The sequence below is a fragment of the Meles meles genome, chromosome 9, assembly GCF_922984935.1.
Source record: "Meles meles chromosome 9, mMelMel3.1 paternal haplotype, whole genome shotgun sequence".
In the NCBI taxonomy this organism is placed as follows: domain Eukaryota; kingdom Metazoa; phylum Chordata; class Mammalia; order Carnivora; family Mustelidae; genus Meles; species Meles meles.
The window spans coordinates 58,954,515-58,979,305 of record NC_060074.1 but is presented as its reverse complement, the minus strand read 5'-3'; the positions used below and the strand labels follow the sequence as shown (position 1 = coordinate 58,979,305).

The 24,791-nt window shown below is 36.8% G+C and overlaps 1 protein-coding gene across 3 annotated transcripts in view; it reads right to left on the bottom strand.

Moving 5' to 3' along the window:
• The window catches only part of PSMD14 (proteasome 26S subunit, non-ATPase 14), a 103,454-nt gene extending 78,936 nt beyond the window's left edge, over positions 1-24,518 (bottom strand). The window contains exons 1-3 of one of the 3 annotated variants that reach the window (XM_046019753.1): positions 24,215-24,518; positions 16,707-16,834; positions 14,191-14,242 (exon numbers count right to left, since the gene is read on the bottom strand). In XM_046019753.1, the coding sequence (XP_045875709.1) occupies positions 14,191-14,238 (48 nt within the window). In that variant the 5' untranslated portion in view covers positions 14,239-14,242; positions 16,707-16,834; positions 24,215-24,518. Of the gene's footprint in view, positions 1-14,190; positions 14,243-16,706; positions 16,835-24,043; positions 24,063-24,214 lie in introns of those variants that run through there. The other 2 variants (XM_046019754.1, XM_046019755.1) reach the window with 2 other exon arrangements.
• Positions 24,519-24,791: the final 273 nt, after the last annotated feature.

Below are 24,791 nucleotides of genomic sequence, written 5' to 3'. Positions count from 1 at the left end.
TCTTCCATGGATCTCAGCCACTATTCAGATCAAGTCTAGTTCCAGAATGTGGCCTTTCATTGCTGCCCAATATATACTACCTTTCTCAGTGAGTTTGGATTAAGGTTTGGATTAAGTATCTGTGCCAGGGCAGAGAGAAAGACACTCTGGTGTTCACAAAGGGGCAAAGACACAAATTTGTCCCCACACAAACTGGGGACCAGAGAGGGACTCCACAATCTAATCATACCCACAAGCATTCAAAGAAGTCAACTTACTAAGGAAAATATCCTGCAAAATAAAAGACCAAGCAACGAAGATGTGGCATAGTGAGGAAAAAAATGTATGATGACTCTTTCCAGAAATGTGTATCTCTAAATTACTAAACAAATTTTAAAATGCAAGAATTACCAATAAGTAATTTAAATCCTAAAAAAAAATTATAGGGCAGATGTTAAATTCATTTCATACAATTGCTACATGTAGAAATCTATGTGGCCTTAGACTGCCACACATTTATTTAAGGGAGGGAGACATCTGAAAATGAGTTTATATTAATGGGAAAGTGCAAAGAAACTTGCCAGTGTGTGTCAGCTCCATAGCCCATGGGCGGTGAGCATCGCCTGTCTGTGCCAGTCAGATCACCAACCAACATTACTGTGCAGGCCATTAAAGAAGCTGTTAAAACTCTGGTTTAAAACCAATCTCAGCACAGGCCAGAGCAGCAGATTAAGCAGAACTTTACATCAGTGGCAGGTCTTCCAAGTTCTCTTGATGCCACAGAATTCGTAAGTGGGATCAGTATGTTCTAAAAAAACATGGTACTGCAAAAGGAAAAAAAGGTTCCACAGCATCAAGCCGTGTAATACTTGAAACCTCATCATCAAAGTGACAGTTTTCAAGTGCCATTTATGATGCCCTAGTCTGGAAACATCCCAGCTAACCCATCTGATCAACAATTTCACAGATGGGAGCACTTGATGGCTAATTGGCAAGTCTATTATTCAAATAAAACAGCTCTCTGTACCTCTTCTTTCATTATTACAAGTCAAGGTACAACAAGACTGGTCATTCAAATCAGCTTATTAAAAGAAGTGTCTTTCCAAAAATATTTTTTAAAATAAAACAGCTTATTTTGGCAATTAGTTTAGAATACTAATTGATTTCTGAATAGTAAGGAAATGTTTTATAAACTAAAAGGAATAAGGTATTAAACCTTCTTTAAGGGGCGCCTGGGTGGCTCAGTGGGTTAAGCCGCTGCCTTTGGCTCGGGTCATGATCTCAGGGTCCTGGGATCGAGCCCCGCGTCGGGCTCTCTGCTCCGCAGGGAGCCTGCTTTCTCCTCTCTCTCTGCCTGCCTCTCTGCCTACTTGTGATCTCTCTCTCTGTCAAATAAATAAATAAATAAATAAATAAATACCTTCTTTAATAAGTTGTACTATTTGTATCCTCTATTTTTAATCAATATATCAAGGTATATATTACATGTTATCATAGAGAATAAAATGAAATATTCACCCATTCCTTAAATATTCTTAAAACATGAAACAAGAATGACATATAACAACAAAGAAAACCCCTCTCAAATATTTTTTTGTGTTTCTTAAAAATTTAAAAAGCAAGCATCTGGGGGGCCTTGGTGGTTCAGTTAAGTGTCCAACACTTGATTTCGGCTCAGGTCATGATCTTGGGGTTGTGGGATAGAACTCAGGTGGGCTCTGCACTCAGCAGGGAGTCTGCTTAAGATTCTCTCTCCCTCTGGTCCTCCCCACCACTGCATAAGAGGGCACGGAGGCATTCTCTCTCTCTCTCAAAAAGAAATAACTATAAAAAAATTAATAAATAAAAAGCAAAGCTTCTTACTCTTCACCTACATTTTGCAATAAGAAGTTCCAGACTAAGGTTTTTTAATATGAAGCAAGTAGCCAGTGACAACACTGTAAGATTACCTATGTGAGAAAAAGTTGATGTAGAATAGCCCTTGGCAACAGAAAAACTTGTGTTCTAACTCTAGCTTCACTTCTTAGTTCTATGACTCAAGCCTATTATACAGGAGTAATTATCCCTATTCACACAGGATTGCTGTGAGGATTAAATGAGATTAAATTCATAGAACATCTTAAAACACAGGAGGCACTCAGTATTAGTCCATTTGGCTCTCATCCTCTCCCCCATCCCCACTTCTATAAGTTCTAGGACAATCCTGATAAAACTGTCAAAATATGTGGGTTCTCTTCATGGATTCAGACATTTGCCCTAGATCCCACTGACAATTACATTTCCGATTCAGACTATATCCCTTTATTGCTATAGTAGCGCTACAATATAGCTACAATGTTCACAACCCTCAAGGAAACCCCTAAGAAAGAGTCTTGTTGAAAGACTAAACTATAAAATATTCCAAGATCTCATTTAGCCTACCAAATAGAAATGGGGGAGGGGGGGATGCGAAAGAAACAGCAGCTAGAAACTGTGGAACCAGGTGAAAACCAAAGTAAAAGCAAAATCATCTCCCTATAGTGATATGGCTATTTAATAGTAACAAAATGTATTCTACTAGGTGATAAAATAAGCCATTTCCATTTAGTAAAAGAACACCTCCTTCTCTATAAAACCGAAAGGGGTGCTTTTCCAACTAGGTTTTGTGGTTTCATCTACTTCTGATAAGCATTTTGCTTTCAATTACTTAGGCTCTGGTGTTTAGAACACTAAGGGAATAAAGAACTCATCAACAGACAACTACACAGGCAATAAGAATGTACACAGGTAAAAAGAGGGAAAATATACATAGGAGTAAGAGAAAAGTATAACTATCTGAATCATTAATTTACTCTTTATTGTCCCTAAGCCCTCCCGTGGTGCTCCACACAGGCACTCAGTGTCCTGGCAGGAAGAGCCCATGAAATCACCAGCAACAGTTTGAAAAGCAGCACTGGAAGGCTGCGCAGTGGAGACAACTGCCCCGCTCTAGTGGCATGCTTCTTGGACACTCAATCCAGGTAACAGTGCACAAAGAACCACCTTGACTGTGTGTTGTGGGAAACAACACGTCTGCCCAGATTTTAGATAAGTAGGATATCTACAGTACTGTCCAAATGATAGTATGATCTGAAAAATTACAAGGTACATTCCAAAAGTTTAAGATAGGAAACCCAAAGAACAATGTAGCCAGTAAATCAAATATATAAAACAATGTAGAAGGCAGGTAAGAAAAAGACACAGACTGGATTTTCAAGACTGTAACACCCCCTATATTTGGCAGATTGAGATTATATTTGCAATACCTCAGTTTCCTATATTAGACAGAGGTATCTTATTTCTCATCCCATTTATCTTTTCTACCAAAAACAGTATCAAATGTCACAGGTTCATCATATCTTTGACTTCAAATTTAGAATCTTAATGTTTCATTTTTCCTCATAATTTTGATTTTCTATTTCATCAGAATGTGATTAATTCTGGAAGATGATCTCACTAATTGAAAATAACTGCTCCCCTTATATCTTAAAAATTCAAACAAAACCATTTATGGTAATTTCATATCATAATAGAAATTTAACATTCACAAGTGTCAAAGATCCTTCCCCTTGAAAGACCACTCATCAGAATGTTCAAACAAAATGGTAAGAGAGTAACTATAATGCACCCACCAGGAATTTGTTTTCCTTTCACTTGAGAACTCTCAAGAGTAGATCTGAGACCTCTCCAGAGCACCACATTTTTCATGGGGTTTAATATCTACTCAGAAGAATTACATTACAATGACAACTAGAAAGAGTGTGCTCTAATTAGCTTGCTATAGACCTGACCTTTCTTAATTTTCTATAGTAGAAACATCAGCTCAAGTACACGAATAGAATAATTAGGAACTATACTTTTAAAAATAATAAAATTATTACATGACAGACGCAGCAAATGAAAAAAATTAAAAGGCATGTTGTATTTTTGCTTTGTTTCTAAAGCAAAATCACTATTTATTTGTAGTTAAGCAAAGAAAGAAAACAATTACAATTTCTTGACCCTTCCCTATTCTTAATAGGCAGAAAAATGGCCAAATTAATCTACCAATATTCAGAAAGGCTCTTTGTAAATGTTCAGAGGATCACATAAGGATAGATACTCAAAGAATCAAAGAGAAAAAAAGGTAGCCAGAAGCATCCATCGGTATGTAACAACTGTCAATACAAACAGACTAAAGCACTCAAAGAACATAATCATAAAAAGTCTTTTGTAAATGTCTGCTCATTTTCATGCTACTGCACCTTTTAGTAAATAAAGGTCGTATTTCAAATGTGGCAAATGTAAAGATTAATTGTACACATTAACTGTGTACACATTAACTGTGTACACATAACCTCTGTTGGCTCAAGCTACACCAGAATCTCTTTGGCAGATGAATACACAATAAAATAATTTAATCTGTAACTTATCTTAAAACAGTATTGTAGTAGTTTCTTGTCTCTGCTTCCATTCTTTCCATCTTGCATCCCATCTCCAGAGTACTATTTAAAAATGTTTCATAGGCATAACTCCTTTGCTCAAAAATCTTTAATGATTTCCCAACTCACTTGGAAGAGAATCTTCTATAAGACCCTACATAATTTAGCCTCTGGCAACCTCTCTAGTGTTATATGAAATACCTAAGTAAGGCATGAAAATAAGTACTGAAAAGCAAATTAGAATTCATTTCTGATTTTGTTTCACTAGGTACCTTTTTTAAAAAGTAGTAAAGAAAATGTTATGTAGTATCATTTAATGGTACTCACTGACTTGTTCTTTTGCTTGGCTTTTTTGTTTGTTCATTTGTTTATTAAAAAGAGAGAACATTATATATGAAGTAAAAGTTCCTTTTGCCTCCCTCCATTCTCATGAATTTGTGTGGGTTTATCTAGGCCTATGGTAGTCACTAGCCACATATAACAATAAATTTAAATAAAATTGAAAATTTAGTTCTTCAGTCACATGAGGTAGGCACAATCCATGGACTCAACAGCTACATATGGTTATTAAACTTAAATTAACAGAAGTTAAAATTAAATAAAATTTAAAATTCAATTCTTCAGTTGTTCTACTCACATTTCAAGTGCTTAACCTCCAGCCACTGATGGCTAGCGGCTACTGTGTTAGAGCCAGTATAGAGTATTTCCATCACCACAGAAAGTTCTACCAGACAGTGCTGCTGTAGAACTTGTAATACTTTTACTCGAGAGTTATGTACCCTTTAAAAATTGTTGTTTTTAGAATTAACATTAATGCTTTCATACTGTGTATCTCTCCACAACCTGAATTTTTCTCTTATTGTGTTTATAAGTCCAAGAATCATTTTAACTGCAGTATAATATTCCATCATAACACATTTTTTTCCACAGAAAGACATTTAAATATTCTGCAATTTTTCAATAGTGTAAACAGTGTCATAGTATGTTGTAAATCCACAAACACATGTCCTGATAAACATGTGTAAGAATTCTTTAAAGTGAATAAATGGAATTGCTGAGACACAGCAATTAGGGCATTTTTCAATTTTACTAGATACCGTCAAATTGCTTTCCAAAGAGACTACAACCATTTATATTCCACATGCAGTGTGTTCATTCAACATGTATTTATGGTCTTCTATTTCAGATAATGTTCTAAGCACTGAGATACAATCCTTAACCAATTCCCACACCCAACTCCACACCGACACCCGGCCTACAGAAAAAGAACTTACATGAAAATTTTGCTGTCCAAAATGTTCATTAACACTAATACAACAGACTTTTTTTTAAATCTAATACTTGTTTTAATTTTCACTTCTCTGACATACATTGAAGTTGAGTTTCTTTTTTTATGCTTGCTGGCAGTTGTACGAACTGCCATTTCATGTTCTTTCTTCTATGAAGTTGTCCTTTTTTGTAGTTCTGCTAAATGTGTTGCAGATGAATGTGTTACAAAAATCCTCCCTCCTTCTATTGCTTGGCTGTTAAGTTTGTTTCTACGGTCTTTGTTGGGACAAGAGTTAGTAATGTATTGAAGCAGTCAAATTAGCAATCTTTTGAGTTTTGCTTTCCTATTTTGAGGTCATACAGACAAAATTTTCTTTTAAAAGAAATGTTTAGGGCTATCTTCTGTGTCTAACATATTTAATCCTTTTAAGAAACAGCCAAGGCAGGTATTAATCTCATTTTAAAGATACAGTAATTGAAATTTTTATTGTGGTAAAATATGAACAACGTAGAATTTACCATTTAACTATTTTTAACTATACATTTCTGTGGCATTAAGTACATTCACACATTCATAGTGTTGTGCAACAAACACCACTATTTCCAGAATTTTTTGTCTTCCTAAATTGAAACCCTCTAACCTTATAAACACTAACCCACTCCACTACTTTCTGCAACCCCTAGCAGCAACCACTCTACTTTCTGTCTCTATGAATCTGACTTTTCTAGTACTTCATATAAGCGGAAGCATTCAGTATTTGTCCTTCTGTGACTGGCTCACTTCATTTAGCATCATGTCTTCAAGGTTCATCCATGCTGTATCAGATGTCAGGTTTTTCCTTCCTTTTTAAGGTTGAATAATATTCCACAGCATGTACATATCACATTTTGTTTATCCACTCATCTCTCAGTACAACACAAGTTGCTTCTACCTTTTGGCTACTGGGAATAACGCTGCTATGAACAATGGCTTACAAATATCTATTTGAGTTCCAGCTTTCAATTTTGGGGGATATATACAATGACAGAAATAGAATTACTGCATTATATGTACTTTTATTTTTATTTTTATTTTTTTTGCTTAATTTTTTGAGGAACCACCATTCTGTTTTCCATAGAGGTGACATAATTACATTCCTACCACCAATGCACAGGGTTCAAATTTTTCTACATCCTAATCAACAACTGTGATTTTCTAGTTTTTGGGTTTTTTTTCTGAATAGCCATCCTAATTGGTGTGTCTTCCAAAATTATAAAGTTTGATTTTCACAATCATGCCTCAATCCACATGCTATACATTTTTTTATATAAAACAGGTAGGAATCTAGTATTAGTTTTTCCCCCCATATAGAAAGCCACTTGTTCCAGCATCATTTAATGAACCACTCAGCTCACTCCTTCCTTGCTAATTTTTAATACAATCTCTATTAGAAATCAAGTTTCCATATATGCATGAGTCTATCTCTAGGCTTCCTACTTGATTACGCTGATCTATCTATATGCCAATATTAGCTTACTTAAGTCATATAACATTAAAATATATTTTGATATTTGGTAGAGCAAGTCTCTTTTTCCTTTCTAAAAATTTCTGTTTTTCTTGAATTATTTTTTGTTATGTGAATTTTAGGATCAATTTTCTAATTCCATGAAAATTCCAGTTTATATTTTTACTGGAACTCCACTGAATTTATGGAGAATAAATTCCAAAATAATTCCAAAATAACTGGAGAACTGGCATGTGATATTAAGACTCCTCATCTGTGAAAATGGTATTATTTCCTCATTTATTCCAGGAATTTTTTTCCCATTCTTATGTAAAGTTAATCTTTTCTATAAAACATCAGACCAAAACCCAAAAGACAAATAACTGAAAGAACATTTCTACTCAAAGACCCACGGAAGCAGAAAAATGATTATTAGTTATGTACACAAAATCCACATACTGTACGATTTGGGAGTTATAACAAATAAAACAGAGTACATCCAATTCAGGAAGGTTTTGTGTATGTGTGTGTGTGTATTTTTAAATCAAGCCACCTGAAATACTCCCTCAAAATGTAGCTTACATCTCACCGCTTTCAGAAAGCCTCCTCTGATCATTCACCTATAGTATTTCTCCCTTTTTTTTGCATCTGGAAATTACTATCTCTGTATCAGAAAGATACAAACTTGAGAACTTACAGGCAACACAGGTCTGCATATGTATTTAGTTCAGCCTGTATCATGTTTCTTAAAACAAAAACCAGAGATCAAAACAATTAGGACATTTCACACAAAAATCACAGAATCTCTGAATTGCAGATATAATTCTCTCTGAGGGACCCAGCCAACAAAGATTCCGTTTCCATGTTTTCTTGATTACCAGGGCAGGCAAATCATACTGATTTTTAAAGCGTCCACATAAAAGTGACCTATTAATTTCCAACTCACATTACACTGGTCAAAGTTAATTCATGGTCAAGCTAACTTAAAAAATGATAGAGAGATAAAATCCTACTATGTGCCAGAAAGGTTATAAATCAGAAGTTATTTCATATAATTGATGACTCTGCCTTCAATCTCTTCCCTTCTATCTATTCCGCAAACTACCACTAGAATTACTTTACAAAAACAAGACTGAATTAGGGCACCTGGGTGGCTTAGTCAGTTATGGGTATCTTGGTTTCGGCTCAGGTCATGATCTCAGGATTGTGAGATCAAGCCCATTTTGGACTCTGTGTTCAGTACAGAATCGCTCAAGATTCTCTCTCCCTCCCCCTCTACACATGCATGCACTCCCTCTCTCTCTGTGTCTCTCAAATAAATAAAATCTTTTTTTTAAAAGCACACACTGGATTATCTCATAACTCTGCTAAAAAAAATATCTTCATGAAACTATAATGCCTACGGGGGGAAAAAAAGTATAGATCACTAGGAATGTCATTCAGCCCTTTCACAATCTACTCCAAATTCATTCATCAGCTTCTTTCCTTATTTTCCCTTACATCGCCTATTCTCCAATCTTTTGAATATGTCTTGCCGTATGTTCCAAAATTTAACTCAAACATCATCTCCCTAATTCAGTCTTATGTACCGTTATTGTAGAAAAAGAAACCCTAGGGGCTCCTGGGTGGCTCAGTGGGTTAAAGCCTCTGCCTTCGGCTCAGGTCATGATCCCAGGGTCCTGGAATCGAGCCCCGCATTGGGCTCTCTGCTCAGCAGGGAGCCTGCTTCTTCCTCTCTCTCTCTGCCTGCCTCTCTGCCTACTTGTAATCTTTGTCTGTCAAATAAATAAATAAATAAAATCTTTAAAAAAAAGAAACCCTATATCCCTACACTTTCAAATCACATTATTTATAATGAACTCTAGTATCCACTCATAATTGGTGTGTCTCTACTAGAACGTAACATACTGTGCTGGCTTCCAAGCAGCACATATACTAAAATCAGAAGGATACAGAGTAGAATGTAACGTACTTAGGTTAAGTAACAATAGTCTTAGAAAATCAAGATACTGGCAGAACAAATTCAAATACAATATAAGCTAACAGATGTTACTGACATTTCATTTAAGAATTCATTTACTTTTCTTTTCTTCCTTTTTTTTTTTTTTTTTTAAGATTTATTTATCCTGGTGAGAAATAGCACGTGCACAGGGAGGGGCAGAGGGAGAGAATTCTCACTGAGCTTGGAGCCAGAGGCGGGGTTTCACCTCTTGACCCATGAGATCTCCATCCATGAGATCACGACCTAAGCAGAAACCAAGAGTCGGACCCTAACAGACTGACCCACACAGGGGCCATGAGAATTCATTTACTTTTCAACCTACTTTATAAGCTTACCTTGGCTGTTTCTAAAGCAAAATGGACCCAAAGACTTACACTAAAAACATTTTAGAGACTGGAGACTATGCTTTGACTAGGCCTTTCTATGCATTTTATCTTCACAGATTTTGGAAAGTTTAGTTGCCAAGACCTAAGTTGGGATAGTAATAAAGATAACCAAGTACCCAAATTACAGCAGTAAATGCTTTTAATAAATCGTCTCATGTCTTACAGTAATTTCAAGTTCATAAACACCTTAGCAAATAAAAAAATACATTTGAAATTTAAAGCTACTAGTTAACAAATTTTAGTATTTTTAATAAAACATCTATTTGCAGGGCACGTGCGTGGCTCAGTCCATTAAGGGGCTGCCTTGGGCTCAGGTCATGATCCCGGGGTCCTGGGATTGAGCCTTACATCCGGCTCCCTGCTCAGCAGAGAGTGTTTCTCCCGCTCTCTGTGTATGCTCTCTCTCTTAAATAAATAAATAAATCTCTTGGAAAAAAATCTGTTTGTTTCTACTTCACACTAATAAGTTTATACTGGGGATGCCTGGGTGGCTCAGTTGGTTAAGCATCTACCTTTGTCTCAGGTCACAATCCCAAAGTCCTGGGTTCAAGTCCCACATTGGACTCCTTGATCAGAGAGAAGCCTGCTTCTCCCTCTGCCAGCTACTCTCCCTGCTTGTGTTCCTTCTTTCTCTCTCTCTGACAAAAAAAAAAAAAAAAAAAAAAGTTTATAATTAAGTATGGGATGGTGGATAGATTTAATGATGTTAGCCTATCGCTATTCAACATTTTTTTAAAGATTTTATTTATTTGACAGATCACAAGCAGGTAGAGAGGCAGACAGAGAAAGAAGGGGAAGCAGGGTCCCCGCTGAGCAGATGCGGGGCTCAATCCCAGGACCCTGAGATCATGACCTGAGCCGAAGGCAGAGGCTTAACCCACTGAGCTACCCAGGCATCCCTATTCAATATTTAGAAGTGTAATATGTAAAAAAATAAATCTTCAACTTGTTTTTGTAGGTACAGACACAATAATGAAGAACTAAGAAAAAGTACCATGATAAAGCGCATGGAAGAAAAAGTTTTAATACTGACATTGTGAACAGTATTAAAATATTAAGGTTCAGGGATGCCTCGGTGGCTCAGTTGGTTAAGCATCTGTCTTCAGCTCAGGTCATGATCTCAGGGTCCTGGGATTGAGTCTGCATCAGGCTCCCTGGTCAGCGGAGAGCCTGCTTCTCCCTCTGCTGGCTGCTTTCACTGCTTTTGCTCATTCTCTATCTCTGACATATAAATAAATTAAAATCTTTAAAAAATATTAAAGTCCAGTGAAAAGGAACCCAAAGTTAGGCCAACAGATATGGCAACTTGAACAATTCCAGAAAAGTAATGGAAGAGAAGGCCAGTACATAACCTCACAAGAGTCAAAGGTAAGGAAGTATAATCTGTGAGTATAAGCCATTATTCCAGGAATTCTAGAAATATATGAAAGGCTTAGTGGTAGGGTACAGTGAAGCTTTGTTGTTTTTTGGATACAGACAGACATTTTTGTACACAGAGAAAAGGGTCAGTGCAGATAAGCAAGGTTTCATCAAAGGGATCAAAGAAGAAGTGGAAGGATTAGCCATGGAGAAGAGAAATCATTTAGTTTCAGAGAAGTTCAGAGTTATCAGAATGAAGAACCCTGTTGTTTATATTCTCATGTTTTCACAGGACCATCTGCAAACTTACCAGCAAGTATCCCTGCCCCATCTTAAGGAAATTCTAACTTTTCCATTAAATGGTAAGACAGTAACATTACCCATTTACTTTTGGAGTTTATGTCTCCTTTTCCACATCTATTGGCTGCTATGCATTACTGAATGGAAAGAGCAGCTATTAACTCAAATGTTTTTCACTTTATTAAAAATAAACACACATTTTACTTCTGTATATTAAAAAATACACTTGACATCCACTGCAAAGATATATCTTAAATTAAGAACAAAAGTAAAATTTAAAAAATTTTTTAAATATTTTTATTTATTTATTTTTAGAGAGAGAGAGCATGAGTGTGAGTTGTGGGAGGAGAAGGAGCAGGACAAGCAGACTCTGCACTGAGCGCAGTACAAACACTCAAACGCTAGTATTTGATAGAGGAGATATCTAACTGGGAAGAAAACACATACTTAAACAACAGATTTTCAAACAACATATTTTTAAGTTCAAGTAAGAATGCAGGACACATAAGGTGACTAAATTATCAGAAACCAAGGAGAGGTTATTGAACCAAACTTAAATTTTTTGCTTATTACAAAGGTTTGCAGTGGTCACTGAGATATGATGTAGCTCAATTTGTGGTCAATAAAACTGTATTTCACATCCAGCAATTTCCCATCATGGATTTCTAGCACGGATATGTAATTTATTTCATCTAATGCTTAAGAAAAGGTACTTTGGTATTTAAATTTGATGCAACTTCCTTTAAGAATTCTACAAAGGGAGTATCACTGCCTATATTTTGTAGGTAAATTTGCAGTACCTATGTACCACCTCAGCTCACTTCTGACACTTTGATATGCCTTAACATCGTTATTGCTAATTTTGGAATAAATGAGGGAATTCTAAAAGCTATCTAGAATGCTTATGAAAGTATGGAAACAGCTTTGGAAGGGTCAAGTTCCCACAGACTTAGGCCTCTTTTTATTAAAGATTTTATTTAGAGAGAGCAATAGTGAGAGAGCATGCGCACATGCGGGGTAGGGGTAGAAGCAGAGAGAAAATCTCAATCAGACCCTGCACATCACTCAGAGCCCGATGCACAGCTCAATCCCAAGACCCAGAGATCATGACCTCACCTAAAATTAAAAGTTGGACACTTAATTGACTGAGCCACCCAGACACCCCAAGGCTTAGGCTTCTTAAGAGAATATATTACAGACAAACCATAAATGACTCTTAATCTCACAAAACAAACTGGGGGTTGCTGGGGGGAGGTGGGATTGGGAGAGGGGGAGGGGGCTATGGACATTGGGGAGGGTATGTGCTATCGTGAGTGCTGTGAAGTGTGTAAACCTGGCGATTCACAGACCTGTACCCCTGGGGATAAAAATACATTATATGTTTATTAAAAAAAAAAAAAATTTGGAAGGGGAGGCGAACCATAAGAGACTATGGACTCTGAAAAACAACCTGAGGGTTTTGAAGGGTCAGGGGTAGGAGGCTGGGGGAACAGGTGGTGGGTAATAGGGAGGGCACGTATTGCATGGAGCACTGGGTATTGTGCAAAAACAATGAATACTGTTACGCTGAAAAAATAAATAAAATGGGAAAAAAAGAGATTTTTTACAAAAATGAATAGTCATAAAAAAATAGGCTGGGAGTAAGGGAACATGAGAAATAGTCAACACCAACAAAAGTAAAAACTGGGGGGAAAAAAAAGTAAAAATAACTGAAGTCTATATAGGGATACAACACAGAATCACAAAATGATTCCAACTTTCCAAAAGGAAAAGGTTTATTAGTAGAAGCCATGAGACAGACCTACTTAAGGAATTCTTATGGAAGTGCCTCCACACTGAGAATACCATGAAATCCCCAACAAAACTGTTTGTTTCACAAAATATAGACTACTTTATTTATATTTTTAAAAAAAGATTTTATTTCTTTTTTGACAGAGAGAGAGAGAGACAGCAAGAGCAGGAACACAAGCAGGGGGAGCGGGAGAGGGAGAAGCAGGCTCCCTGCTGAGCAGGGAACTCAGTGTAGGGCTGGATCCCAGGACCCTGGGATCATGACCTGAGCTGAAGGCAGACACTTAACAACAAGCCACCCAGGTGCCCCAATATAGACTACTTTAAATGAAGAAAGACAAACTGATCAATAGTGATATGAAAATGAGGGAAAGCTGGTAGCTACAAGGGTTATAAAAGTAGGTTATAAAAATACTCCCAAATTTTGGTCATAAAACCTTATGTTACATAAAAGTCTCGAGAAAGGAACAACACATAGTTATCACTTTTATGAATGGAAAAATGGAAAGCTAATCAGTGTAGAACTCAAAAAAAGCAAAGATTTTTGCTTCACCTAAAGCAGAATAAATATTCTGAGATTAGAAAATCTATGTAGAGGCCATTTGCCCAATAGCAAGAAACAAGATAGATAATATTAAAACTGAAAACAAATTTAATTTTAGTAAGAATGTAAAAGAAACCATACATTCCAAATTTAAAGTAAAAAAGAGATATTACATATTATTTGAGCCACCTAGTGTAACTACCAGAAGGAATTTATCAATATTAAAACTGTACATACAAACATTCTATGGGCCAGTTTTCTGGATCTTGCCAAAAATATGCCATGTTTACTTTTTCATGTGTTTCTTCTAAAGTCTACATTGTAAACCCAGAAATAAGGTATTTTGAGTCCTTTTATTTTTTATTAAAAGTCAAGTTTGAGAACCTTACATATCCCCAAAATTTAAGTAAAAGAAGCAGAGAAAATTCTTATTCCTAGGAGAATTAAATTAAGATAATAGAAAATGTTCCCCTCATGTTATTTAGTGTTGCAATACAACAACCAGCAATAAGGTAAGCTTCTTACTATAAGGTTACCTGTGAGATGATTTTCTTGGGAGTGATTTCTTTCTCTTTGGATAACTAGAGAAAGACGTGTAGTTTACAAACAAAGAAATATTGAAAGTCTATATACTAACCTGGCCCAGTCCAGGCATACCTCCTCCAAGTCTAAGAAGTCTGTCCATATTTCTAGAAAACAGAAACAAAGGAAAACGTTCCTAAGCACAAAAGTGTTTACTCAATTGCTATCTATATAATGCACCTTCAGTCACTCAGTATGTCAAAAATATTGGTGGTAATTACAACACAACATCAGACTTCCTGTTAATTAACACCACATATTAATTCAAGAAGCTGTCTTCCATGCTAATTAACAGACCTTACTTTACTGCTTTGGTTTTGGGTTATCCCTGGTTTTAAAGACAAGCAATCTTAGCATACTTTCAAAACTTTGCTATCATTAAGTTAATTATATTTTCTCATTGTTATCTAATAAAGTACCTGAATGAGGAAAAAGTGCCTGAAATGCTTATCATATGTATGATTGAATTTCCTTCAATTTGTTGAGTGTACAAATAAAAATCCTCACTTTTAAATTAAATTTTAACATCCTCATTAGTAAGTTCTGTGCTAATTAACTTACAGCTTGTCAGTTATCATCAAAACTACATGTGAAAGACATTGTGAGCAGATTATGGATCTCTGAATTAGCATCAAAGGCTTTTTTAAAATGAACTCATTATACTAAAAGAAATATTATAAAGTAAACATTAAATGCATTAAGATAGTGTTCTAGAACCTACACAGATATTTTGCCTTATTTCAGATGTGGAGATATACACCTTTTTCCCTAAGGAAATTCAACTATTCTCAATGATAATTTCAGAGTTAATACAAAGATTAACTTTAGAGTATCAATCTAATTTGTTGTTTATATCTAGAATAACTATAGAAGACATTCTTAAAAGCTTGAAAAACTCACAAGAAATCAAAGGAAAGAAATAGCAAGAGTATCACTATGACCTCAACTATACAAAAAAGTGTAACCAAATTCTAGAAAATTAGTATCAGTGCAACTAAATGCTTTAAGAGTGACAATGAAGCATTTCTTCTACTTGAAAATTGCTACTGTGCCTTAAAATTCCTTTTCGAAGTTTATGCTTTAGATAATGGTTATTACTACAATTTATATTCTAAATTTAAATGCTAATGAATTAGTTATTTGTTCACTAGTTAGAACTGCTATACAAACTAAAAATTAATGTTATGTACTCAAGATCATTACATTACAGCTTAATCATGTTTGTTGATTCTGCTAACAATTTACTCCTATATTTAACAATGTTAATATTGCAAACTTTATCCAAATCCACATACAGAAAAACGCACAACTGACATAGCCATGGAATCTTCACAAAATGAACACACTCCCATAACCACCACCTAGATAAAGAAACAACATTATGGCCACCTAAGAACACCACTCATGCCCCCCTTCCAGTCCCTACCACCATGCAAAGACAGAATTTCAACTTGTGATAGCATGGATTAGTTCTGCTGTTTTTGAATTTTATATAAACAACAATTTATAAAGAACTTTATATCAACAAGTCTGTGAGATTCACAATGGATAAATTCATTTTAAAAAATGAAAGGCACATGGGACGCCTGGGTGGCTCAGTTGGTTAAGCAGCTGCCTTCGGCTCAGGTCATGATCCCAGCGTCCTGGGATCGAGTCCCATATCAGGCTCCTTGCTCAGCAGGGAGCCTGCTTCTCCCTCTGCCTCTGCCTGCCTCTCTGCCTACTTGTGATCTCTCTCTCTCTAACAAATAAATAAATAAAATCTTTAAAAAAAAAAAAAATGAAAGGCACATAAGAAAACTTGCTAGTCCAGACAAAGTTTCTGCTTTATAACCTTAACACATTCTAACAGCAGCATTTACCAACAGAATCTCCATCAAATTCTCATTAAAATTCCTCAACTCAAATATAGCATTCAATACATAGCACTTTTTAAAGGCTATAAATAGAGGGGCAAAACCCAAATAGTTTAAAATATTAAAGATATTTCTCTAGAATGTATTACAAAAGGAAAAAAATTCTTTTGGACCATTTCAAGCTTAAGAACAAACAGAAAAAAACTAACATACAGTATACTTTAGACATTATATATATTCCAGGCCAAAGTCGATTCCCAGTTGTGTTTAGTTTATCTATTCCCCAGTGTTGTTTCTTATGACTTTACACAGACTCCAGATGCTGTGAATATACATGAGCAATGTGGGGAACAGAGGGAAAGAAAATCTGGCAGGTCAAATTTGTGTTTTTAGTAAAATTAGATGTCTCAGCAAACAGGAAAAAATATTTAACAAACTAAAACATTTTAGATAACATAATGAGGTTTAATAAAAATACTAACATTTGGAAATGAAATATATCAATAAATGTTCTATATCACACTACTTTTTTTAAAAAGTTTATAGAAAGCAAATAAGAACAAAACTGCTAGTTATCTAAATGACCTTCATGAGCTCTTAAATCTGGGTATCACATATTTATAATTTGATGTGTTTAAAAAATGATGTTTTCATAACATCTTTATATCATATCCTGAAAGAATAGGTAAAAGTTATATACATTCTCAATTCTCACCTGGTCAGTGACTAAACTCTTGAGGTGTTAAGCTTCAATTCGTTGAGTTTGACAAATTTCTTCTTAATTCAAGCTCTTGCTTATACTGGCAGGTATAACTTTTCCCAAGTGTTCTTTTTCTCTCACTCCTAAAAAATGTAAATAAGATATAATTACTTTGAGACCTAAGGAGGAAAATATGCCACAAGCTTTAAATGAAGCAAAATTCCTAAAAGCGAAATAGAAATCAAAACCGATTTTAATCACCATTTCCAGAAGAATATGGAAAGAAATAGCATCCCAGGAGGCTAAAGAACAGAGGATTACCCCACATACAAATGTTGTTTTTAATTTTCTTTTTTGAGCACTTCTAATTATATGTAAGAATTGACATTTCATGACTTTTTTGAGCAGTTCATAATTTTATTTAAGAATTGACATGTCATGACACTTCACTGACATGTATTTCTAGAGGTGTTTCAAAGAACAAAGAGAAAATTTACTCCTATTTTTAAACAGACCATTCTACTGTGCAATTACCATATAGTTCCATTGCATATTATTATAAATCCATAATACATTATGGAATCTTAGAGATGTTATTTTTCCTATATTTGAAAGTCTGCTATTTCATTATCATAGGAATTAGTTCCTCATGTCTTAGTCAATTATTCCCAACTATGCCAGAAAGACTAAAATAACAAGAAAATGGAAAAAATAAATAAAATAACAAGAAAATGGAAGAATAAGAATTACTCAAAATTATGCAGTGGTGAAATACATTATTGCTATTGTTTCATCCTTCAGTTTTTATTGTGCCCAAAGCCATTTCATCATCTTTCAGAAAGATATAAAAGACTAGAGACACAATCTCTGTAGTCCTTCTTTAAACTTTCATTTGAACACAGCTGAAAATTCAGAATTTTTCGTATTATATCCATAATGTCAAAGAGGAGAACAGACCGAGAAAAAGTTTCACAACAATTAGAGAAGGTGAATGTAAAGAAACAGGTAACAGCACTCTCCTCTCTAACAATAACAATAACAATAAAATTGATGGTATAAGCCAGGGTTTCTTCAGCACTGTTGACATTCAGAACCAAATTTTTTTTTTTGGTAGGGGACTGTCTTGTGCGTTACAGGATGTCTGGCAGAATCCCTGGCCTTTATTCATTAGATGCTGGTAGCACCCACCCAGTCATGATAATGGAAAATGTCCCCAGACATTGTCAAATGTCTACTGGAAGGGCAAAATCACTCCCAGTTCATAATCACTGATATAAACAAAATTTCAGACTATACATCTTCAGACAACAATACCCTACATTCATTTTCTCGAACTTAAGAACCAAGGAGTGCTGGAAACAGTTTGGGAGCTCTTCAAAAATTCAACAAAGCATTACCATATGACCGAGCAATTCCATTCCTAGATATATATCCAAAAGAATTAAACATAGGTATTCAAAACAAACACAGGTACATGCATGTTTAGAGCATCATTATTCACAACAGCCCAAAGACTGAAGCAGCCCAAATGTCCACCAAAGGGTAAAAGGATAAAGCAAATTCCAGTACGAATACACATACAATGGAACATATGGAATATCATTCAGCTACAAAAAAGAAATGTAGTACTGACACATGTGATAATGTGATTAAACCTCAAAACATTACGCTATATAAAAGAAAACATGCACGGAAAGTCACGTGATTCCATTCATATTAAATATCCCAAATACGTGAATCCATAGAAAAAGAATAAGGATTAGTGATTGCCAGAGGTTACAGGGAAGGAGTAACATGAAAAAACTGCTTAATGGGTAAGGGATTTTACTTCAGAATAATGGAAATGTTTTGGAACTAGACAGAGGTGGTAGTTGCACAACACTGTGAATGTACTAAACCACAATGAACTGTTCACTTTTTTTTTTTTAAAGATTCATTTATTTGAGAGAAGAAAGAGGGAGTGCAAGCACATGGATGCTTGTGAGAGGAGAGAGGGGTAGAGGAGAGGGAGAGAGAGAATCTCAAGCAGACTTAAAGCTGAATATGGAGCCTGTCGACCAGCTTGATCTCAAGACCCTGAGATCATGACCTGAGCTGAAACCAAGAGTCGAATGCTTAAACCAAATAAGCCACCCTGGTGCCCCTGAACTATTCACTTTAAAATGGTTAATTTTGGGGGCGCCTGGGTGGCTCAGTGGGTTAAGCCGCTGCCTTCAGCTCAGGTCATGATCTTGGGGTCCCGGGATCGAGTCCCGCATTGGGCTCTCTGCTCAGCAGGGAGCCTACTTCCCTCTCTCTCTCTCTGCCTGCCTCTCTATCTACTTGTGATCTCTCTCTGTCAAATAAATAAATAAAATCTTTAAAAAAAAAAAAGAAGTCTAGCAACAGCAATCAGACTTTAAAAAAAAAAAAAATGGTTAATTTTGTTACCTGAATCTCACCACAAAAATTATTTAGTAAGTGGATCAATGAGTGAACAATATATTTCTAAGACTAAAAAAGTAATATGTTCTCATCCGGTTGGGTATTCAACAAGGGCGAATGACACACTATTTTACAACAAGAACTTGTTTTGCTAAAGAGATAAGTTAGTGACATATTCTTTTTTATCTTTTATACTGTTGATGAAGTTCTTATGTGGACCAATGCTTAAGTGTCCACAAAGCAAAGCAAAAAGAAATAGATAATGTAGAAGTAAAAATAATCACTGGACTAGATTTAACTAGTATTTATAAATCTAAAAGAAAAAAAAATGTTTTGCAAGCAGAGATGACAGCCAAGGTCTCTTCAACAAAATTATGAGCCATTTAGAATTCCAAAAGTATTACAATGGGAAGTGAAAGTTCTGAGATGGATGGTGGTGATGGTTGCACAACATGAGTATACTTAAAGCCACTGAACTATACCTCTAAAAAAAGGTTAAAATGGTAAGTTTTGTATTATGCATATCTTATATCCGGGTAAGAGCTATGACTCTGCAGTACAAGTGACAGGATTCAAATTCTGTCTCTAATACGTATTAGCTGTGTGTCCTTGGGTCAGTTACCTTCCTGAGCCTGTTTCTTCATCTGCAAAATAGGGATAATGACAGCATCCACCTTATACAGTTGTTCAGAAAATTAAACAAGACAGTGGACATAATCTACATTTAACATAATGCTTGGTGTACAGTAAGTAAACAATGGGTGTTGGCTGTTATCAGCAACACCCTCCTTAGCAGAGCTACGGTTCATACAACACAGATTCTTTCATACATAGTTTGCCACTTAGTGAAATTTCAATACAGTAGGCACATTTTGCAGTACTAAATGAATTATATTGGAGGAGGGACTAGTGTTTTGCAGAATTTAACAAAAGGGTTCATAAAATTAAAAGTGTTACACTATAATAAGACAACACTTCCAATTCTTAGAAATAAAAGCCAAACATAACACCTATAGATCTTTTTTTTTTTAAAGACTTTATTTATTTATTTGACAGAGAGCGATAGAGGGAACATGAATAGGGGGGAGCAGGAGAGGGAGAAGCAGGCCTCGCTCTGAGCAGGGAGCCTGACTCAGGGCTGGATCCCAGGACTCTGAGATCGTGACCTGAGATGAAGGCAGATGCTTAATGACTGAGCTACCCAGGCCCCAACACCTATAGACCTAAAGCAAGCTTTTACACCTATTGAAAAAGAGAGGACTCCAGAGCTTATCATGATATGATTAACTTTACTCAAAACGTTATCAGATAGGGGCACTGGAGTGGCTCAGTCAGGTTAAGCTTCTGTCTGCCTTTGGCTCATGATCCCACAGTCTCACATCTGGCTCCCTGTTCAGCAGGGAGTATGTTTCTCCCTTTGCCCTTCGCCCCTACTTGTGCTTGCTCAGGGGCTCTCTCTCTCTCAAGTAAATAAATAAAATCCTTAAAAAAATTTATCAGATAATATAAATCAAGGTTTTTTTTTTAAGATTTTATTTATTTTTTTGACAGACAGAGATCACAAGTAGGCAGGCAGAGAGGAGGAAGCAGGCTCCCTGCTGAGCAGAGCCCCATGTGGGGCTCGGTCCCAGGACCCTGAGATCATGACCTGAGCGGAAGGCAGAGGCTTAAACCACTGAGCCACCCAGGCGTCCCTGAATAAAGTTTTTAACTGTAACTAATATGCCATGCACAGAGTAATCTTTAGAATCCTAACTGGCAAAAACAGTACGAAATAAGCACTGGTACTTTCAAAAGATTGTACATCAAAAAGTTGATGATCTTCCACTTTTTCATCTCCTACTGAGTAAATATCTAGTTAGAACCTGACACAGTTGGATTGTGTTCACGTTGGAAATAAAATAAATCAATTCTCAAATATTTATCGAAAATGTGTGGAACCACGAATAACTTAAAAAAAAACAGAATCTTCAAAATTAATTTAATCCAGATTTGGAATGTGGCTTTTTTTTTTTTTTTTTAACTTATCAACCTGTTCACAAGGGACACTGTTGTCCCAGTAATTCAAAAAACTCAAACAAAATCATGAAATTCTCAGCTGTTCGAGTTTATCATTGTTTTTCTTAGTTCATCTTATACTCCCCAACGCATGCTGCAGTTACATATTACTTCTCAGACTGATGCTAAATCCTTTCTGTACTCCAGATCTCACTGTATTTCTAATTCCACTGTTTTCTGAATTGTGGAAAGTATTAGGGACTTCTTTGACTTTCTTAAGGGCTTTCTTCAATGGAAGAAATAGAAAGAGTCAAGATTAAATTTAATTATATAAATAGGATTTTGAAAGCAAGATTTTTTCCAGTTTAGAACAGAGAAGATGGAACTACCACAGTATCCTTTTTGTGCTGTTTCCTAATTACAACATTCAATTTAACATTCATTAAATACAAGGTTCCCCCTCTATCCAAAAGCAGAGTGTTCCTATTAAAACTTTCCTAAGTGGAAATGGCATAAATCAAAGAAACAATTAACATTTTGTAAAAGCACAAATCCTCTTCAGACTTCTTTCAGTTAGCAAAAAACAGGCATAATGTAGGCCTTCTATAAAAGAGAAGTGGGGTAAAGCTAACTTTCAGAAAATAGGAGAAACCTGTACCATCTCACACATATTAAGGTGATACAGAAACAGAGACACTAAGAAACAGTGATTTTCACTGAAAGAATTTATAGTCTATTTGGGGAGGCATGATATAAATCCATGAAAAATACATAAAGTGAAAGGAAGCAGTGTAGAGCCAGAAAGGCTGTGAAGGCGATCAGACCTTGACTGGAATCTGAGCTTCAAAACCTACTCCCCAGGGGCACCTGAGTGGCTCAGTCAGTTAAGCATCTGACTTCAGCTCAGGTCATGATCTTGGGGTCCTGGGATCGAGCCCTCCATCAGGCTCCTCACTCAGTGGGGAGTTTGCTTCTCTCTCTCCCTGTGTGCACCACCCAGCCCATTCATGCTCACTCTCTCTCTCTCAAATAAATACAGTCTTCAAAAAATGAGCAAATTGGATGCCTGGATGGCTCAGTTGGTTAAACATCTGCCTTCAGCTCAGGTCATGATCTCAGGGTCCTGGGATCAAGTCCCTCATCAAGCTGCCTGATCCATGAGGAGCCTGCTTCTCCCTCTGCTCCTCTCCCTGCTTGTGCGCTCGCTCGCTCTCTCTCTGACAAATAAATAAATAAAAACTTAAAAAAAAAAAAAAGGCAAGCAAACCTACTCTCTGTTATGATCTGGAAAAAAATACCTTCTTCTAGAATCTAGATTTCATCTATAAAATGGGGATAATACCTACCTTGCAAGTCAGTGGTAAGATAAAACACAAAGCACCTAATACAGTGCCTGGAACATTTGTAAGGTACTCAATAACTGTTGTTACTATTATTGCTATCATCACAGAACCAGAAGCTATTATTTAATCCAATTCTCATTTTACAGATGGAGATGCCAATATATCACAAAGCAGGATATGAATTTCAAATGAGTGCAACAAACTGGCTATATGACAAGCTCATGAGTAATAAATCCCATGAACGTTCACATGACTTTCAGAAGTGGACAGTAAATTATGAAATGAACACTGCTATAAAATGAAAAACAAAAACACAATTGCCTTTTGTTCCTGATACTCAAAAAGGAGTTCTAAACCTACATACTAAACATAAGGTTTATATGACAAGCATAAAAATAAATTAAACCCAGGTTAAAATGCAGCTTTACAATTAGAACAGCAAAATATTATTTACCAAGCACCTTTGGGGGCGTGGGGGGGGGGATAATATCCCAAAATCAACAGGTGAGGCTTCATTGAAAGATGACTTCAAAACTTTCTTCTGTGGGCTAGAAGTAATTATGTTCTGGAGCAAATTCAAGACAATATTCAGGCCTTTCACTAAATATCACTTCACTAAACACCACTGTAGATAATTCTGAACTACTGTATCTTAATCTTTCCAAATGCGCAGTTACTCATTAAATTTAAATTTGTTTGAAACATATAAGCTTTAAATGAGCCAGCTGCTACCCTTCCATGACAAAACATGAAAAGCACCACTGTCTTAATCATTTCCACTAAAACTGTATTCTGTTCTGTTTTGTTCTTTCAACATTACCAGTGACTGTCTTCTGGCTTTACACATAACCAACAACTTAGTAGCACTAAAAACATATTTTTGTGAGCGATAAAAAAAAAATAATTTTCATCCTAGAACTGCATTTCTGTGTTAATTTTTAAGGCTTCTTCCCTGCCTTAAAATTTCCCATGAATCTTTACCAACTTTTAGTTACCGTTTTTAATTTCAAGAATTTTTCATTCGGTCACTAGATTTATATTCAAACTCTTCCGAAAAGTTTGCGTTTTGTGTTCTTTTGACAGCCACAAAGTAAGTCCCCGGGAAAATTAAGTTCCAAGAGGTAACACAGAGTAGCAGATTACTATTTTATTTAAAACAGGAAATATTACCTATTCACAACAACTACTTAATTAAGACAAACTGAAAGTAAGTTAAAAGGCACAGCAAAAAAAACACACTTTGAAGAGTTTCAAGGTCAAAAAACCAGTGCATCTCTGGGGTTTCTGTTTAGTTTTTAAAGGGAATTGAAATCCTAACACTAAGAAAAAGGGTCAGGCCTATGGGAAGGACAAGTGATCAAACAACCATGCCTTCAACGGGAAAGTTATATTTATTCTCTCTCCCTTGTTTCCTCTGCCTGCTTTGAAGTTTTTCAACACGGGAATGACTATCAATAGACAAACACACACACACAGGCCACACACAAGGGTTCTCCTGGTATAGGAGGAAGAGGACTCCCGAGATGCGCTTAAATTTAGAGAAGCAGAAACGCCTGAAAGAGGAGACCACATCCAGACCTAACTTACAAGACACCCGAGTAACCCGCGGGGAGGACGCTGAAGCCTGAGCTCCTCCCTCAGGGCCCAGGCCTCCAGCGGCAACTCCGCCGGGCAACGTGACTCAGGAAAGCACGGGGCTGGCAGCGGCCTAGCAGGGCTGTCTCCGCAGACCTGCCGGGCCTGCCTTCCCGGTCTTACCTGATGGCTGGGGGGGGGGGGGGGGGGGGGGGGGGTCGGCCAGCCGCGGTCTGGGCCCTCGTTTCCACCTACGGTGACGCGAAGGCGGCTGAGGCGGCAGCAGCGGCAGCGGCGGCTCAGACTCCACAGGGCTCTGGCTCCGCGAACCGGCGATGAATCAGCCCGATTCCATTCAAAAGAGTCGCCCGGGCCTCCGCGGCGAAGCACTTCCGGGTTCACTTCTCTTCCTCGGCTTCCGTTCCCCCGACGGCCAATTGGAGACTGCTCGAGAGTCCGGCGGGCGTCCCGGGAGGAGTGCGCCGGCCGGTTGGCGCGGGCCGCGGTGCTTCTCCAGTCTAGGCTGGGAGGGCGGGACGGAAGTTGGCGCCAGGGCCGCTCCCGCCCCTCAAACATCCTCCCTTTCCCTTCCGCCCCCCATTCTCCCCTCTGGGAATCCAGGCCTCGCTCGAGATCTGCGACGCCGACCTGCGGGAGCCTGGAGGTGACCTGGTAGGAAATGAACAGCGGGAACGCTGAAACAAGAACCCTGTTCGTTTGGGTGTTCCCCGCCGTCCCACTCAAAAACTGAAAGGTTCGT